Source organism: Venturia canescens, chromosome 4 (genome assembly GCF_019457755.1).
Source record: "Venturia canescens isolate UGA chromosome 4, ASM1945775v1, whole genome shotgun sequence".
In the NCBI taxonomy this organism is placed as follows: Eukaryota; Metazoa; Arthropoda; class Insecta; order Hymenoptera; family Ichneumonidae; genus Venturia; species Venturia canescens.
In genome coordinates, this window is record NC_057424.1 from 8,034,892 (window position 1) to 8,054,089 (window position 19,198).

At 42.3% G+C, this 19,198-nt stretch overlaps 1 protein-coding gene across 9 annotated transcripts in view; it reads left to right on the plus strand.

The window, feature by feature from the left end:
* Positions 1–19,198, plus strand: part of mbl (muscleblind) — a 207,622-nt gene that overhangs the window by 21,460 nt on the left and 166,964 nt on the right. For 7 of the 9 annotated variants that reach the window (XM_043415840.1, XM_043415844.1, XM_043415845.1 and 4 more), the window contains exons 2-3: positions 2,526–3,548; positions 4,054–4,370. In XM_043415840.1, the coding sequence (XP_043271775.1) occupies positions 4,191–4,370 (180 nt within the window). In that variant the 5' untranslated portion in view covers positions 2,526–3,548; positions 4,054–4,190. Of the gene's footprint in view, positions 1–2,525; positions 4,371–19,198 lie in introns of all 9 variants that reach the window. The other 2 variants (XM_043415842.1, XM_043415841.1) reach the window with 2 other exon arrangements.

The following is a 19,198-nucleotide window of genomic DNA, read 5'->3' on the forward strand; positions in this document are numbered from 1 at the left end:
GATTTATTTATCGTGTATTATGATTTGATTGACTCGATGTGGTCGTTTTTGTTCGGCCGCGGGTATAAATTTCGTAAATGACAAATTCCGTAGTGAACGTTGATTCTGAATAATCGCGAAAGAGTGCCATTATTTCAATCGCAAAAAGAGAAACGTTCGAGGCAGAACCGAATTTGAGAGGAGTGATAAAAAATGTAGTTATTGACAGTTTACTGCCGCAGTGAGTACAAGTTTTTTGGTTTTTGTTCTTGGCACATGACGAATCGAGGAAATAAGAATGAAAGAGGCTGCTATATTAGCACAGAGCGAAAATGCATGGAAATCGATAAAGTGACTCTTGGCATGGGAGTGAAGCTATGGACGTAGGAGGAGCGGTAATCGCCTGTGCGGTTCCTCGTCTCGACTCGATTATCGATTCGGTCAATGTTGCCCTGTGTGTGCGTTGATGATGGGGGGAATGTGTACATTATTGACTGGATTTAAAAAGGACGTATCGGCTCGGTATGAGCACAGGCTTCGTACCCTTTCATTGTAGAGTGAACGATACAGCTCGTATAAATGAGAGCACGTCTATATCTGTAGGCATCAAGCAATCGTAACGTTCGTTCGGTCTCTCGCTCACTTATCCGTTCACTCGGTCGCGTATACGTATGTGTATGCGCGGCGCAAGTAGTAAATCAGCGTATCAATCGCGACCGTGTGGCTGCCACGGGTAATCGATGGTAATAATTAATAAACGAGTCCGGGGCGTAATTAGCGCTGGCCACGAGCGCGCTCGGCGTTCGTGCTTAGAGCTTTCTAAATCTGCTCTTTCATGATGTTCCTTCTAACGGTTCCGTGCCCCAAGTCCTCGTACATGTGTAGAATTCAATCTTTTCGATCGCCCCCGCGTACGACTCGGTGGTTTATCGAATTCCTCGAGTGAACTCGCTCCAGGCTACGTCATTATTTTGTTGTTGCCTGTGGTGAGTCACTTGCCACTGGCAAATGGAAAAATTGCCACATCGCAGCTATACGGAATGGTGTTTCTTGCATCACAACTCGGATAAAGATCCTTCGGATGAACTCAGCTTGGGAGTCACGTGCAGCTGCATACTGCACCCGGAAATGCTGAAAAATGAATATTCATTCGATTATTTCGCCCTTCCCATGCGGGGCCAGATATGATTATATCGGAAGCAAACGAAGCGAACCGGCTTTATCATTGGTACGTCAGATTCTCTTGTTTCGTTTCGAAAAAGCGACAAATATACATCCGTTCTTACCGGAAAATGGCATCAGGAGAGAATCTTCTTTCAACGATTCCTTCGGGGTTTTTCCACAAGAGCAGCTTCATACTTCCTGATCGGATTCTCCAGCGAAAGAAAACAGTCGACGTGACAAAACACGTTTCTTCATTTTCTCTCTCATCCGCTCTCGTTTTCAGCTTTGGTATTTATCTTTGTGCATTTTACAATACAGATCCTTTCGAGTAGAGAAATTTTCGCATCCGTCAACAACTGATGCTGGATAGAATTTTCATATGCAAGCCGTTCGACGAATGCCGACAGCATCGGATTCAGTTCTCGTTGCAAAAACCTCCTCATACACTTTTTTACAAACCCTCACCATCAGCATCTTCGCGTAATACTCAATTTACGTAAGCAGCTTAGACTCTCGGGTTTTTAATAAAATTGCGGTGAAAATATACACGGATTTAAGGACACGAATTGAAATCCCAACGTCTTTGCTATTCATCTGGGTACTTTACGCTTGGAGAATTTATTTTTTCTCACCGACGATATTGTTGGTCCACACATAATTTAAACTTTGAATTCCATGCTGAATCGTTTTTTTTTTTCTTAAAAAGGCTGTTTCCTTTTGTTTATTCTTTCATCTCGGGCTTATGAGAAACGCCAAAATTCAATTATCAGATCATATCACGTGAGATTCTCCGAGTCGGAATTTCACATTTCATCTTCCAGAAATTAGTTTCAAACGGAAAATTAATAGTCGAATTTCTCACACGTTAGTTTCCCACGTTTCGAGAGATTTCGCACGAATACAAAAATAGTTTCCCAGTGTAAAAAACATAGATGAAGGTTATAAACAGGCAGTGAAAAGGTTCTTTAAAACGTGAGAATGGACTCCATATCCGGAGATTTTAACGTGTGAAAGGGTGCGATCATGATTTTGATACCCTTCGATGAATTCATTTCACCGATGGTACACCGACACCGGGAAAAAAATGCCTGACTCGATTTATTCGGTGATTTGATTGTTTAAGAAATAATTCGAATTTTCGAAGCAAAAGTGATCGATCGTTGTCCTCTGCTCTCGTATACAATAATATATTTGCAGGTCATAAAACTCTCAGGCACATGACACAAACCCGACTAATGTTCTGCAACACTTTTTTTCCGAACGATTATCCAAGCTGCTGCGCCTCGTTTACGATGGTTTAAAATGTTTACCATACAAAATACTCTTGTGTTACTGGGTGAGAATCGACTAACAGAAAATATCGATATTTTTCTTGTTTACAGATAGTGGAGCAGAGATAGAGCTGAGGATTACACGAAAGGGGCACGAGTCAGGAGTGTGAAACGAATAAATGACGTAGAAAAACGAATAACGGAAGGGACGTAACGCCAGTTCGCCTAGTCCCCCTCCCTATCCCCCCTCTCTCTCTCTCTCTCTTTCTCTCTCTTTCTCTTTATCTTTTTCTCACATTCTCACACACCTTAACCCCGAAAATCCTACCTTGCTACACCCGCGCGATCCGTTCCCTCGAGCAATTCCACACAACCATTCGCGAACTAAGCTCGCCCATTTCTCGCGCTGCTCTCACATCCCTATTTTTTCTGCTCACTCTCCGGCCCCAAGCTCTGCATCGCATCTTCCTCGAAAGCCTGCTTTTTGCCATCCCTCCACGCCAACATTCGCCTCGAAAGATTCATCGATTCGAGAGCTGTGATCGATAAAAAAACCACCTCGAGGATTCTTCATCGTGGTTTTTCACATCGCAGGTGATGCTCTAAAAGTAATTCAACAAAAAAAAAAAACAGTAAACGAAGCAAAGCCTTGACTGGGGATTTTTCAAAGTGCACGAATGCTAAACGCGCTGCACGACGCCCAACAAAAAACTAACCGGCTCGGGAGGTTCGCGAGCCTTTTAGCGATCAAATCTGTGACCGCGTGCTTCCCCCGTTGACAAAATATTATCTTTTCAACATTTTTCAAACGCGTCACGAGGCCTAAAACACAAAATTTCATAAAAGTCGACGCGCAAGATTAAAATCGAAGTTCAAAACGGTGCAATCGGGACAACACGATCAAGCGCAATAATCGAAGATATATTTATATAAAATTGTAAATTAAAGGGGAAAAAGACTCAAGAAAAATAGTGTTTTTCGATCGAGCATCGGGATCATATAAAATCGGCGAATAAAATAGCAACACCGGTGAAAATCACTGCGGGATAAACCTGTAAATTCAATACTTTGCAGTTTATTATTAGAGATCCTGTGCCAGCCATTTTTTCGATCTACGAAGAAGATATAAGAGAGGTATATGAAAGTTGTATACATTTTTGAAACCGAAAAAACGAGAGAAATTCGAGCTATTAAAAATCAAACGTGAAACCTTGCCTTTGTTCAATCTCAAACGATTTAACAGAGACAAATTTTGTCGAGAGTGAAAGATTCATTGAGGATACGTATGGTGAAAATGATTTTGTAATATCGAACGATTCTCGTCGATATCTTGAGATTTTTTTTTCCATTTAGAATCGATTTGTTTTGAAAATAAATGAACGAAAATCAGTCTTGATTGAACGCGTCGCGAATCATATAGAAAGGAGAAAAGAATGAAAAGAATTGAGAGTTTGTCGCGTTATAGCGAGTTTTTAACGATTTAAAAATGTATATAAAGTGAATGACCTCAGCAACGCTCGCGTTTATCGCAAACGGAAAGAAATAAGCGAGTTATAATCCGGGAGCGAGATAACGCGTCGCTCCGTTGTGGAATTAAATAATAAAACGAAACGAATTCTCGTTGATAAATCCACGATAGTCTTCTTCGTCTTCGTCGGCATCATCAGCGTCTTCGTCGTCGTCGTTCGTCTCGTTGGTGCTTGTGAGTTTCTACCCAAGGCGATAACGCAAGGTGGACGTTAAAAATCATACATAAACGGGGTCGAGAAGACGGCAATGTTCAACATGAACAACGTACTTAATGGCAAGGATTCGCGCTGGCTTCAGCTGGAGGTTTGCAGGGAGTTTCAACGCAACAAGTGTACAAGGCCCGACACGGAGTGCAAATTTGCTCATCCACCGGCCAACGTCGAGGTACAGAATGGACGGGTCACTGCCTGCTACGACAGCATCAAGGTAAGCTTTTGCTTCATCTAATACATGTCGTACACGTTGTACAATTTGTAAAACGGGATGTTTGTACAGTGCGATAGAGCAGGAGGCGAGATAGGAAGAGAACTTATCGCTTCTCGTCGCGCAGCCTCGCTGACGTTTCAGTAAAAATATCACGACTATCCAAACTTTTGGTAGTTCTGAAAAAATGACGAATCCCTTCTCATTCTATTTCGCTTGAAATTGACAGTCGTCGGCTTGATAAATGCAATTTTGTGTCGAAGCATTGATAAAAACGACTCCAAGTATTCGTTGCAACGCGAAGAAAAATATTTTTTTCCACACGCTCATCGTCGTTGCATGACGGTCCAAGTTTGAAGAAAATGAAAGTTTTATGCACTTTTGCCAGAACACGAAAAGTCGGGTGTACGATTTTTATTGGAGCCTCTCGTTGGCAGAACTGCCTCAAGTTTAGCCTCGCAAATTTAGCCTTTCGTCGGAGGTATTAGCAGCGTCGCCAGAGGCTTCGTGAAAGACGACATTGTGTTCGACGTGGACGAGAGGAGCGCGACCTCGTTCACCGAACGCATACATATTTATGTGCCATGTATATATACACATCGCTAATTGTGCTCCGAACGCGTGTACATGCTGCAATATACTACCAGGAAAAGAGAGGATGTATCGTAGTGCGAAACTTTACGGGCGCGAAAACTATGACGACGACAGCCAAAATATAATTCATTCGACGAATAGAGGAAGGCGGTAGTAATTACTCACATAGAAATAAAAACTAATTCATTCAATCTCGCGGAGATTTATAGGCTTGAAGTCAAATTTATGCTTATTTAAGAGAATTTATGAGAATTTAACGAAATTCATGAGATAAATTTTCAATTTTTCACTCCGTCGAGCGCGCATTTACCGCGGCGTGAATCTCATTCAATTTCAAAATATCGTCATCCATATAAAACTCCCGTTATATTCCATCGTTTGAATTATTCGTACCGCGATACAATTTTATTGGAAACGTTGTTGAAACAATGGGAGAATAAAGTCCTCAAATACCTGCTTCCCCGAGTGTTCTCCAAAGAGCATTTATTGTTTGTGTACTCGGGAAAACCATGCAGGATTCTCGAGGGCCTTGGGCTGATCGGTTGAGCACGGGAATAGACTCACCATTGGGATTCAGAAGTAGTAATTATCCATTAAAGCGTTAAAATCTGACCAACAGATAAGCTGAATCGTGTCAGTAGCAGACGATTAATTAGCTTGCCACTTTCTCACGCAGACGCTTTGATCACACGCTCCTGTGTGCGATCGTTATAGATGATAGGATTGAGTTGACGCGAGGGCGAATGCTTCCATTGCTTCAGCAAGGCACGATTAACCGTGGAGGTTAGGAGCTTTGAGCGATCGACGGAGAAGCTTTTTCCTCTTGAATAACTCCTTCATAGATGAAAGTGAAATTCGAACGTGTCGAGATAAAATTGTCTTCTTTCAAGCCTCGTTACCCGAATCAGCAATTTGATATATTTTTTCTAACCCTCTCGGACCGTATATCGCTTCTACGCAACATGCGCTTTCGCAGGCCCCATAAAACTGCATCCGCAAATTTTCCTGATTTTACCCGCCCCAAGTATCTGGTGCTGCGCGTATCCAATATTTAAAAATTCGTATTTCCCAAAAAAAAACTAAAATGTCACAATGAATTCGCAAACTAGAAAGTATTTTGAGATAAAATTATGAAGGGAATAATTTTCTTTCAACGTGAAACAGGCCTCGGTCTGAGAGGGTTAAAACTGTTTTTCCAAATATGCTAAATCATATGAGCCTCGAAAGTCTTCGCCTAATCCAGTTGTCGAGGCGGGTGTCTTGTAACGACTTCACGAAGCGCAGTTACCATTCTCCTCTCTCCGCTTCATCCTCTTTCTGCATCTCCGAGCCTATTTATTCGCTCTCAACTCTCGAGGCCAGATGTCACTGCATCGGCAAGCTTCCATTTGTTTTATCGGTTTCCTCGTTACGCTCGGTCACCGGGATTGGCGTTTCTTTCTATCTGCCCAGCACCGTCAGGTGTGTTCTCGTGAGATTCTTCTTTTTCCGAAACTCTTGTGCCCCTCTCGTTCGCTTCCATCGCCGTGCGTCGACATATATCTCGTCCTTTTTTATATTCTCCAACTTGTTTTTATGTACGAACTTTGTTTTCGCCCTACTTTTTCCAAATCCCATTTCCCATCGCAATGCATAATACAGCTGCGGCCCGTATCAGTTCGAGTTTTCATAGCGTCACAATCGATTTATTTTGTTGCATCATAGCCGGGCTTTATGGCGAGTAGTTTTTTGAGCAAATTGCGAAACAAAACGATACAACGCGCGGTCGAGATAAGTTTATCGAGCTGCACCATTCCAAAATGCTTTTCTGTGAATTATCGATAATTCGATTGAACATATGTTCACCGGTATGTTCTGATTCTTCGTATGTAAACACTCGGTTCAATCGATCACAACATTTTTTCACAAATACTCCAAGCGTTGCATTTTCTTCGAGAATCTAACCTCCCCTCGTTTTTCTGATGAGATCAGTATTTATTGAATATTCCATTTGGAATGGATATAGTCTGCAGGAAGAAATCTGCGTTGGGAGAAGAATTTGTGTCCGTCGCGGAACACCGCGACGTTCTTGCGGGCATCGGGTCCTCGTCGGTTATCGTTCGTTTTCTCGACGGCAAAACCCGTCGGTGTAACATACCGTGCGAGAGAGGATGAGTATTGAGATAGAGGTGGAGAATGGATAGAAAGAGGACGAGAGAGAAAGAGAAGCGAGATGCTGCTCCACGTTGGCAGACACGAAAAACATAGAGGCAGCAGCTGCCACAGCTCTGCACCTGTCGCGTCTGTTAGCCACGACCGAAATACGGAACTGGGTGCGGGACCCGGCTTGACATACGAGGAAAATCGAATACGAGAACTACAACATGGGAACGCTATAGGAAATCAAACTATCTCTGGAACTACAAGAAAGTGTGATTACCAACCGAAATTCAACTTCGAGATTTCATTCCGTTTTTATTTCCATAAGGCTCCGAAAACTCGAAAACTTTCACTCGACATTGCACTAAACATTGACGCTTCGACTGCACACTCTTTTCTATACAAATTTACTTTTCAAATGAAACTCTGGGTCTGGTGCTTACCACAAATTTCATCGAGTCTTCATCTCTAAACTAAAGGGACTATCACTAATCGACCCAAATCAGTGTCGAATGAAAATCAATCGATCACTTTTGAGCGAGCAGCAGGTCAAAAAATACTCATTTCCTCCATTTTTTTCGTCATTCCCCGGCTGTCGTTATGTTCTCCACACATAAAATGTCCATTACAAATCGTCCATGTCAGCTTGGAGAGTATTCATACTTTATGGAAATAGTCGCTGAAGAGACAGCTGTTAAATCTGCTAGTTTCATCCTCGATATCAGCTCGGTGTACCGTTCTCATTTGCAGGGATTTGTGTGCCGTATATTGCAACAAACAAACATATTCTGTGGGATATATATCGAGGGGTTACAATAACGCGAATGCCCTGCAGTACTATATAAACGATTCATGATATGTGTCAACACATATGCTCGCGACATACTCTTTACAAAACGCCGCAGGATCAATGCGTTATACATTCAGATTATCGTATGAGTTTACAATGAAAATTTAGATTTCAGTTGATGGAATGGACGTGTAGTCTGAACATACAAAAAACTGTTTGATTTCGCATTAAATATTAGTACAAAAAATAGGTGCGCGTGCCGATGGTGTTGACTGACTGTATGAAATATCGATTGTCTTTATATTTATAATCGTTCGCGATAGGTTATTTTTTCATCGTGTTGATACAGTCGTGGTGAATTAAAAAATCGAAGCTTTGCCTAAATGATCGAAAATGTCGAGCGGAGTATTCTGGGCGTTCGTTTCACAGTGGATCGGAATTGAGGGAGTTAAAATTCAAGTGGAGCAAATCGAACGACAATTGAGTTGCGGCAATGTATAGCTCCGGCTATAAGATCGCGTTCACAAAAGGCTTTGATTGCCCGAGTCACTAGATGGTTTTCGATATTTGTGGGGACTTTCAAGTCGCCGGAGGGTCCAGAGTTGTTTTCGACGACAGTTTCGTTTCTCTAAACTGCTTTTCGACCTCATCGCCACTCTGTGTACAAGCAGTTCTGTGGATTTCGACGAACGGCTGATCTCTTTTGACGACCAAAATACCGAATCTAGATCTCTGAGATGAGACAAGGTCGAGTGATGAAGATCTTTTCTGATAGAAATTTACTTATTGATGAAAAGGGCTCCAGCAGGAAAAAAAACTCTCAATTGTGTATGCAAATTTTTGATCGTTAATATTCAGCGGCATTTAATCTACGCAGCACAGGAAATGAAAGGTTTTGAGGAGTTTGTAAGACCACCGAAAGAAGTAAAGGATCTCCGGAACATATTCGATGAGCGAGGGTGCAGTCACGAGCCAACCACTAGTGATTGAACGGATGCTGTCTTAGACGTTCGTGCACTGAGAGGAGACTCGGTACGTCAATAACTTTTTTCCTCTTCCTCCGTGGCCAATCATTGTATCATCCACTTTCTACATTTTGTCGAGAGTAGGATGTACGAACAAGAGAGTCTATTACTTCCGGTCGAACGTCGTTAATATCGAGCTTGTTCGGCTCTGTGCTCGGCTCTCTGACATCCAGACAGTGAAGAAACGAACAGAATTGAAGAAAAAGGAGCTAGAGAGAAGAGGGAAAAGCAAAGGAGAGAGAGAGAGAGAGAGAGAGAGAGAGCTGCACAGCAAAAGCCTCCTTGAATTGAGCCAGCCAAGCAGATAGATAGACAACTCGACAGACACCGAGAAAAAGCATGCGATTGCTCTGTTGGTTGCAGATATATTGCATTTTGCTGTATAGAGAGTAATCGCAAGCAAGCCTAAGGTCTCCTGTCTCTCTCGGCCTTTTTTGGACGTTCAAACATTCTTATTTCTCTTATTTTTCTTCGCCCTCTCCTTTCCTCTCACCATTTTCTTTCATCTCATTTTTACTTTCCGTCTTTCATTTTCTTTTCGTCCTTGTGGACCCTTCATTGGCTTTTCTCGTTGCCTTGTTACCGATTTCTCCTCTGCTATTTTCTCTTTGTTTCTGCTGTTGACCAGCACATTCACCTTTTTCTTAACGCTTCCACCACGCATGATCCGTGGATGTGATCCGTAACTGCTTCGGTGAGCATTTTTCTCACAAGAATTATGGAAATGCGACGACGATTTATGAAACGGTCGTTCTCAGCTGTTCATCAACCTGTTTCACAACACTGTAATTGAAAACGAATTTAACATTGAATTTGAAACGAATTATTGTCTGAATTCGAATCTCAAAAATCAAAGTTCCCTTATTGCGAAAGTTTTAGTTTCAAGAAGACATTTTTCGGAACCACGATTAAGCGCAAGTCGCCAAACCGTTATATAAAGAAATCTCATCCGTTTATTTTAGCACCATATTGGTGCAATAGCGCCTGAGCTATCGCCGAATCGCATCAGCCTCCATTAATTAAAGAGCAACACCAGCCCGAGATAGCTGAATTCCAGAAGCGAGCCTTGCTCCTACGCAGCCCCAGAGTTTTCGTGACCGAAAGAATTTGCTCCTGCGGTCATAGCCTGTGCCAACGCGATTCGACGGTTCCACTATGAACTTTTCTAAACTATTCAAGAGATTAGGTTTCAACGAGAGTTCAATGGGATCATCGTGATCTACAATTATGTAGGTAGCAGCTCGGAACAAGTGAATTCGAACCCCGACTCCGCTTCCGAGATTCTCCACCCAGAGAGGCTTGTATTTCCATCTGTTTTCAAATAGCACAGTATTCTCCGAGTCAATTGCTCAAGCTCTCGTAGAAATTCGGGAAAACTGAAAGCACTTCTTTTACCACTACACAAAGTTTATTTCTCTAGATTTTTCGCAATTGCCCTCGGTCGACAGTCCGCCCTTCAGCAGGGCAGCTCGTATCCCTGATCGTCTTGGCGTCGTATTCTCTCTATGCACAATACCTTCGAATGATGGTCAGCGGATCTTTGAGGCGATTGTGGCTGACCTTCCATACATGAATACGTGATCGTATACATACGTGCATGCATGTGCGTGGCGAAAGAGAGATCTCTGTGTACATGTGAGGCACACTTGAGCATCGCCTCGTACAGAACGCGAATGGTAAACGTGTGCTGGCAGCATACATCGGGCAGATCGCTTGGGAGCGGTCCTGTGTGGCGCGCGGATGGCATTCCGTGGTCAGCACCGGTATGTGCATATATTCCGTCATGTATAGTATTGATTTCTGGCTCGTCGAATCCTATCGCATTTGCACTATCCAGGATCAGCTATATACGTTGGGCATCAGTAGCCCTAACCCTCTTACGAAGCCCTCATCAGGAACGTGCATCTCAGCTCCTCATAGCATGGATATTGGATATGCTGACATGCGTTGGGCACTGTTTCGTGCGTCACACTCTCGAATCGCATGTCGTCCATCCGATGTTCCCGTTTTTGAAAATTCTCAGGTTTTTTTTTCATCAATTTAAAGAGACGCTGCGATCGGTTTATCAACGCGCTGCTTAAATGTTGCTGGTACAAAGGCCAGCAATTGGGTTGAACCATGCGATCTTGCGTGCCCGTTCCCACAAACAATGGGGCTTCGACCGAATGAACGGGAGCAAAAAATGAATCACAATAAACTGCTCGTTGAGATGATGAGAGTTTGAATGAAATCTCAAACGGTCAACCGGAATGGCACAGAAAAATAGTTGAACGTGCGAAAGTTTCGGATGGAAATACGCGAGTCATGAGTGCGCATCAACTCCGTACTTTTCTCGTGGTGTCTTCCAACGAAACTGCTATTCCTTCCGCAATTATGTGCGAGTACACGAGCGAGTGCATATATGCAGATTCGAGACTGTATCGACGACTCGTAATTCACTCAACGTTCCTAAATCTTGATAGATCTACATGTTCCACATCTTATGATCAGAATGGTTAGCTGTGCCATATGGATATATATTTAAACAGGAGGGAAGCATGTTCGAAGCGTTCTCATGACACGAACAAACAGCGAGCTCTTGTATATAGTATATAGCAATGAGGAAACAGGTGCGCGATTATTACAAGACGTGGAGTGACGCTGTGGGTGTTTCAGCACTGAATCTATGAGATCGTTTTACGACGCAGATATCGTGTACTCCTTTACATACACTACGAACAACTTGCTCTTTCAGAGAGACGAACAAACGTAAGGCGAGGTACGAAGGGAATAAAGTTTAGTCCAAATAAAAATGGTTCGGTGAGAGCTTCCCCCTCATGCATTATTCAGTTGATCCTTTTTCACGAAAAATAATAATAATAATCAATGATCGTGCGTGACAATATATCCCCGGTATATTGTCGATCGCAAAATGGAAATAGGTTTTTCAGCGTAGTCGCGGAACTTCTTGGATATCTGTTTTTCGTCGAAAGATCGAATGTATTGACAGCAATAGAATTGTTTTGTTCATATCCAGTGCTCGAAGATAGTAAATTTCAAAAATAATGCGAACGTTATTCATTTTATTCGATTGTATTTTTTCAAATACAATCGCTCGAGGTCCCAGCTATTTTGTTGCTCTTACGTTCTTGTTTCATGTACCATCAGCTGCTTTATATATTCATATTCAATTTTTCTTTCGTCACACACCTCCCTCGACATGCTTTTAGTTCGAAATATATTTTTAGAAGCTCGTTTGTCAGAGCCCGAACACGTGGTGCGTGTGTGTGCCTCTTATATTATTATTACTGCTCGCGCTCCGAGAGTCCGAGAAGCGAAGACTCACCGCGCGGGTACCAGCAGCACCAATCGCTTCTTCGTTACCGAAGTGAAAGCCGGACTTATCCTCTTCCTTAACACAGTCTCGGAAAGTCAGCTAAGCAATAAAAAATATATAAGTATAGACGCGTGAGGAAGACGAAACCAGAATCATCCAGACAAACTTGCAGCGCGGACACACGTACATTTATTCAATCCCTAGACTTCGGACGGAGACCTACACTCGCATAAAACTTTTCAAGTACCCGTGAATCAGAATTTCTCTCAGAATTCCACATAAGATCGTCGAATATCTTTGACGTTTCTGTAGAAAAAAATAGAATTCTTCGAGATGAGTAAACCGATGCCTTCGGCTGGATATAACTGAAAAAATATTGTTTAATAGCGGAACTTTTGATCTTTGATGAACTACTTTTTAATGCCTGCTTTTTCATAAGTTTATGAATTGTCTGGACGGCCTCGAACATCGCACAAAGCATGAGCCGACGTCCGGGGCCCTCGCGAGTACTTTCACACACTCTCGAACGTTTCTCCACTTCGCACTGAGCCGTAAGACTATTCGTAGATAAATACTTTTCTTCGGTATACGTTCAAGTATTTCAAAACTATTTCCGCTATCATCAAGCACTGAGAAGCCAGCCTCTCAATTATTTTCATTGTAAATAGTGAAGACAGAAAATCAGAAATTACGTGGAATATATTTCCAACTGAATGTTAAGTAGACGGTGATCAACTGTTATTCTTATTCTCTGTACCGATGATACTTTACTGACACAGATAAAACACGATGTTCAACCGATTATTAGAAGGGTTTAATAGAAAAAATACTGAATTCGACACGAGCCGGGACCGAGATAAGCACTTCCCGTGCGACTTTGGAAAAAGCATCCTGTTTCCTACGAATCGCGACAACGATTTTAAACTCGTATTTTTATTCCACTTTCAAGCTCTGAGCTTGCCACGTTTTTTCTTAAAATACGACCACTCGTTTTTTCCTGTTTGGCATTTCATGGCGCAGAATAAACGTAAAACACATACAACGTGTGAAAATAATAGCGCGATCACTTTCTCCGTTGCTCGGAACATTTATTCGCTTCGCTTATTCGTTCCACCCAAAAATGTGAGTTCTAAGGTCCACTGCTAATTGGAAATTATTCGCACGCACATCCCTCTGCCATAATAATTGTTTATAAAATGATGCGAGGAAAATAAGCAGAGATTTGTTTTTGAATGCGATGAGAGACGTAATCTCAACTGTCTTTAAATGCCTGGGCCTACACATTGCCTTACATCTCACGGATACTATTCGTCTCGGAGCGTGTGCGCGCCCCTCTATTAATAGCGAGAAATGGCCGCGTCGTTTATTCGTAAACTGGCACTATACGGATAAGCCGAGCTCGAGATGTACCAGCATTTTGTTCCATCCGGCGTTCGTTCTTTTTGGATAATCCATACAGCGCGCGTGCTCTTACGACTGTGCCGTTGCTTTTTCGGCTATTGAACGACACAAATGAAATGGAGACAAGTCCATGTGGTAATAGCTTAAACTATTTATACGGGCCGAAATGTGTCGCCCACACGAGTCCCTCTTATTTATTTACAGTTTTCTTTCGCTCTTACTCCTCGTTCGTCTATCCGCTGGATTTCTAGTCTCAATACACAATTGCGTCACTTTATGAAACTCTCGCTGGCGCAGTCTGTTGGGTGAGAAAAATACGTAATCGAGTGCGATGGAGAAGACCAACGTTCGAGATAGCCGACCTCGAAACGTGATTCTTGAAAATGAGTCTCGTGACTCACGCATCGCTGACTGTTCTGGCAATGAATAAACTTACTGTGTTCAGACAGAATCGTATAAAATATTAGTAACAATACAGACGTGTACGAAAAAAATGGCGCGTTGTTTATTCATCTGCAGAGAATTTCCAAACTATGATTCGAGTTGCCTCGGGTTCCGGTATCGAAATCATAAAATTTCACCGTCCGATTTTCCGGTTCCCCTGAAATCACAGCTGAATTTTCGATGCCGAAGAAAACGACGAACGACGATTCAAGGAATAACGATAGTTTTGAATCTGAGAGGAAAAAATACCTTCTAATCTAAATATGTTGTCGTCTCTTTACAGTTTGTAGTGTTGGAAGAATTGAAAGTTGGAAGAAATATACAATCAGGTGTATACATCGGTCAAAATCCCTCCTCCTTTTTCCTTTCAGAATCGACAGTTTGCTTTTCCGGCTCTAAATCTTTACGGCTTAAATCGTACGAAATCGGTCGAGAGAAAAAATAAAACGAAGTTAACGGAGTACGAGAAATCGTTAAATTTAATTACTGCAGAGTCCAGCTGTGGCGCACTCGCCTTCTCTGCGTCCGGCAGAGGTGAAATGAGAGACGGGGAAAGAGCGAAAAGGATGTGGGGCTGCAGAGAGGAAGAGAGGGAGAGAGAAGAGAGAGATGTCGAAATATAGCTGCTCGGACACCTGTTTGATCTTTGCTTGCAAAAGCAATACGCTCTTCTCCCCGAACCACGTACACATAGATGCATATACGAACCCTCCGTGATCTTCTTGCCCTTCGGCGTTCAGATCCTACTCCCATGAGTCCTAATAGATATTGAGGCACGTTATTACCTTCAATTATAATATAGTCGAGCCTTTGGCGTTCTATGATTAGCACAAGATAAATTTGAGAAAAGCCAATCGCCCAAAAGGTTCTTTGCTAATATTATGAACAACCAACATTCTGAAAAACTGTGAATTGTTTTGCTTTTCCGTCAGAACAACCATATTTTCGAGTTGAGACGAAACTCACGACTGCGAGTTTCCCCAACTACGAAAACGATCCGCTGTTGCATTTAAACCCTGGCCTAAAGCTTTATCAAGTCAGCTTTATCGCAATCATTAGGATTCGTACCGGATCCGTTCAGTTACGATACGCAGCAATAGTCGCGATTTTCAAAAATAATCTTTGCTGTTTTATCTTCATGCTCGTGCTGCCATCTCTTGTTTCGCCTCTCATTTCGTCTTCAGTTTATTTTTTCGTCCACCTTCCACCGCATATCTTTCTTTAACAGGAAATTTTGTTTTTCCATCCTCGGCCGCATCGTCGGTTTCCCGCTTTTTTTCTCAGCGGAGCTTTCACCCTGCTCTTGGTACTGAGCGGTCAGAGATAGTGGATTAACAATGCATTAATTACCCGAGCGCTCTCGCCGGCTCGTTCGGGATCGGTGGAACGCGGTTGTGCTTCCCGGGCGAATGTGTTCACCCACCGCGGAAGTGTCGCACCGTAAGTGCGATCTGCTCGCCCATCCACCGCGTCAGGAGTACTGATTTTTTCCAAGTATGCCCGGCAGATTACGCGGATAAAATTCAGCTGTAACGCGCCCGTTCTCCACATTTGCATATCACGGGGTCCCCGCCGTACCACTTATACGGCTACGTACAACATACATAAAATGATACGAACCGCGAGAGACATATACACAAATGTATTGGTATGTGCTCGACGCGAAATACGAGGGTTGAGTCGCGAAGCCGGTTTTTTGTCAGCACGAATTTCTTGCCATTCGTTTTCTCTTGCAATTGTCTCTTCGTTATCGCTCCAGCTTCCCCATCCTCTCGGAGCGCTCATCTCCTTTTTTTTCTTTCGTTCGTTCGTTCGTTTTTGTGCTGCATATCGCGCGCAGGGGCCGCTGAATCGCGCTCTGTCTTTCCCTCTCTCTCTCAGTCTTTCTTACTCACTTTTGCTCCTGGCTGTTCGTTTAGGTACTTGAACAGTGGTGAGATGTAAAATGAAATCGCAAGAGACGAACCGAGGCGAATAGAAAAGAAGAAAAAGTAAAAAATGATATTCGTTTGAAAGGTAATTAGTGAATGAGTGGGAGCTGGTACTCATCGAGGATTCACGAGCGCACTCATCCGCTAAAGATTTCATAACCCCGGGGCAAAGGGATAAGAGCTTTGGTAGCCATTATCATTTTTATTTTTCAAGTGAACGCGGGGCAGTATTAATAGTCATCCCGCGAAACCGCATATCGTTTATTTCGCGATCTCCGATCCAATTAAAAACATTTCTCTTACTCTTCTATCCCTATAATCCATCTTGGTTTCTTCATTCCGTATACACTCGATTTTTATATTTATGTATGTGTGTATAATGTGGCCGCGTGCGCGTTTTTATGTGTGTGGAATCGCGAGTGTAGGTGTGCGATCCGTTTCCGCTCGTGGCAAGCGGATTCCCGCGAGATCGGACTGAGAGAACTTGATCGAGTTACTCGCGCACCTCTGCGGCTCTCCCGGCTCAGCTTACTATCATCCCGATGACTCGGTCTCTTCTGCGACAGTTATTTTTAACCGTAATGTCTTCTTCTCTCATATCGAAAAGTTCTCTGGTAAACTGCTCTGATGTACCTATCATGAGCATCATATACTTTACCCTGGAGATATGAAATGATTGGCCGTTTGGTTTACTCACAGTTATATATACACACACGTTTTTTTCTCGTCAATCCGGGTTTTTATTGATGCCACTAAATTTATTAACAGCTACGAGTTTCTTTGCCCGATAAATCAAGCACTAATTATACGACTGGATTCAGACCCTGCCTTCTTTTCCAGTGATCATGAAACGAACATGGAAGTTGTAAATCGAATTTCTGAAATTTCATCAAGCATCGAAACAGAACAATTGCTGAGGATACTGATTTTTCAATATTCAATTATTGTAGAGAATTAACCCTAGAACGCATGACTGGGGTGTGAGCACACCCCACGCGAACTTCAAACTACGCTCCCGTCCTAACAAGCGACATTATCGACTGATTATCGACGGATTTTTTTATATATAGATTCAATTGAAATTAGTTTTATCGTACATCATTCTTTTCGTTATAAAAAAACGAAGACAATGGTGTAGGATAAAGTCAGTTTAGCATCGTAGGACCGGATTTATAAGCAGAAAAAGAGTGGGATGCGTTCAAACCCCGGTCATGAGGTTGAGGGTATGAAAAAAGGCACATGAGGTGTAGGGTTAAAATATAAACGTATTGATGAACATAGAACGTCGAGAGCGTTATGACGAGCAAGATGAAAAGAACTTCAATTATTTTATAAAACGAGAGAAAGTGAGAAAAGTAAATGAGGACACAGTCGTCACAGAGACGCGCGTGTCAAAACACGATTTTTCGGTATCGAAATTCAAAAATGTTCTTCTTCTAATAAAATACATTCGATCGGTATTATTTACTCCAATTTATTATCGTACATTATCGAGTGGATAAAATGAAGCGAAGAATGCAGTCGAAGGACCTCTCGAATTGTTTGTTATAGAAGATCCAAAGTTTTCTGACGTGTGCTCCTCACGAAGAATAAAGAAACAGTTCAGCATCCAAGTCTCTCAAGGCATTCCCGATATCTGCTTGTTTTTTTTTGTTTTTCAAGGAATGTTGGTCGTCATATCGTGCGTAACATGTACTAAAATTTGTGGGTCGTTTGTCGAGAAAGCAGACGTTTAGACAGTGGAAACTTCCTACCCTTTTGTTACGTTCGTCCCCGGTCTCTCTTATGTATCTATGGGTAATATGGACGTACGCCTATATATAAATATCTGTATATACATGCAAATAGATATAGACACATATAACAGGTAGGACCGACATAATGAGAGCATTGTTCCGCGAAACTGCAGTCTCATTGTTACCAAACGCGTCTCTCGCTCGGTAGCTTCTCGCCATATAGCCTTTATATCCCTTTGCTCGCGTTTTCCCACCCTCGCCTCTAACCCCTTCCCGCGGTGTTCTCACTTTGGTGGTTCTCGCCCCTTTTCTACGTATGTCCTCGGCGTGCACCAGTCCTCTTTCACATCTTTTCATCTTGTTCTTCTCCTCTTCTCCATTCTTTTTCTCTCTCCGTTTTCTTGCATATTTGCAAGTGTTAACTGCGATGTTACGCTCGCTTAATTTTCACCAGGCTTTCCAATTTCATTTATCGTTATCGTTATTGTTGCCTCGACTAACGAATGAACTTGTTATCGTGCTTGGAGGTCTTCGGATGCGATTATTCTTCGATCGCAATGCTTCGAATCTCACGTGCGAATGAGGCTCGGTCAGGGACCAAATTTATTCATCATTGACGAAGAAATAGCCGTAGCTCGTTCAGCTCGATGGAAACGAAAACAATGGAGTGTCCCGTCGCAGTCGCTCAGTGGAGAAAACACAAAATTGTTGAGAAATAAATGAACGTTTCTCTCGGTCATGTATGTATTGTACATCGAAGGAAATCGAGTTCGGGTGGAATCTTCTGGAGCTATTTTCAGTCTATTCAAATACATGACCGATCGAAGATGCTTTGAAAGCTAAGAAACCCTTTTTCGCACTTACTTACTTCATATTTCAAACATATGCAGTGCGACAACGAAGAGTTGTAGCCTCCAGTCCGCATCACCACTTTTGCGAGAGGAATTCGTTACGTCATCTCCTTTCAAATATTAATACCGCTCGACGCGATATATCTTCGAATGTCGAACATCCTGTACATCTATTTAATGAGTTTCGGTACAGAAGTCTAAATATTAAGAAATTGATCAAATTTGGTGATAATGTTCTTCAACATCAACTGCGAAAACACAAATTTTTTCAAAATTTTCTTCTACTTAGTTATCGAGTAATTACGCATTAAAGCAGATTTCTTATACCCGGAATGTATATCTATATATATGGAAACGCTATGCTTATACACGTGAACTTTAGTGATCAATTACTCGATAACTGTGTAGAAGAAAAATCTTAAAAAATTTGTGTTGTCAAATTTGGCACTAAAGAATATGATCACCGAATTTTATAAAATTCTGAACTTTTTGAATTTTTTAATGTTTTTGGCATGGTTTAGCATGGCAACATTGTATCGCCTGTACCGAAACTCCTTAAGCATATGTGCACACAGTTGTGATGACTGGGTGAAGAAAAAAAAAC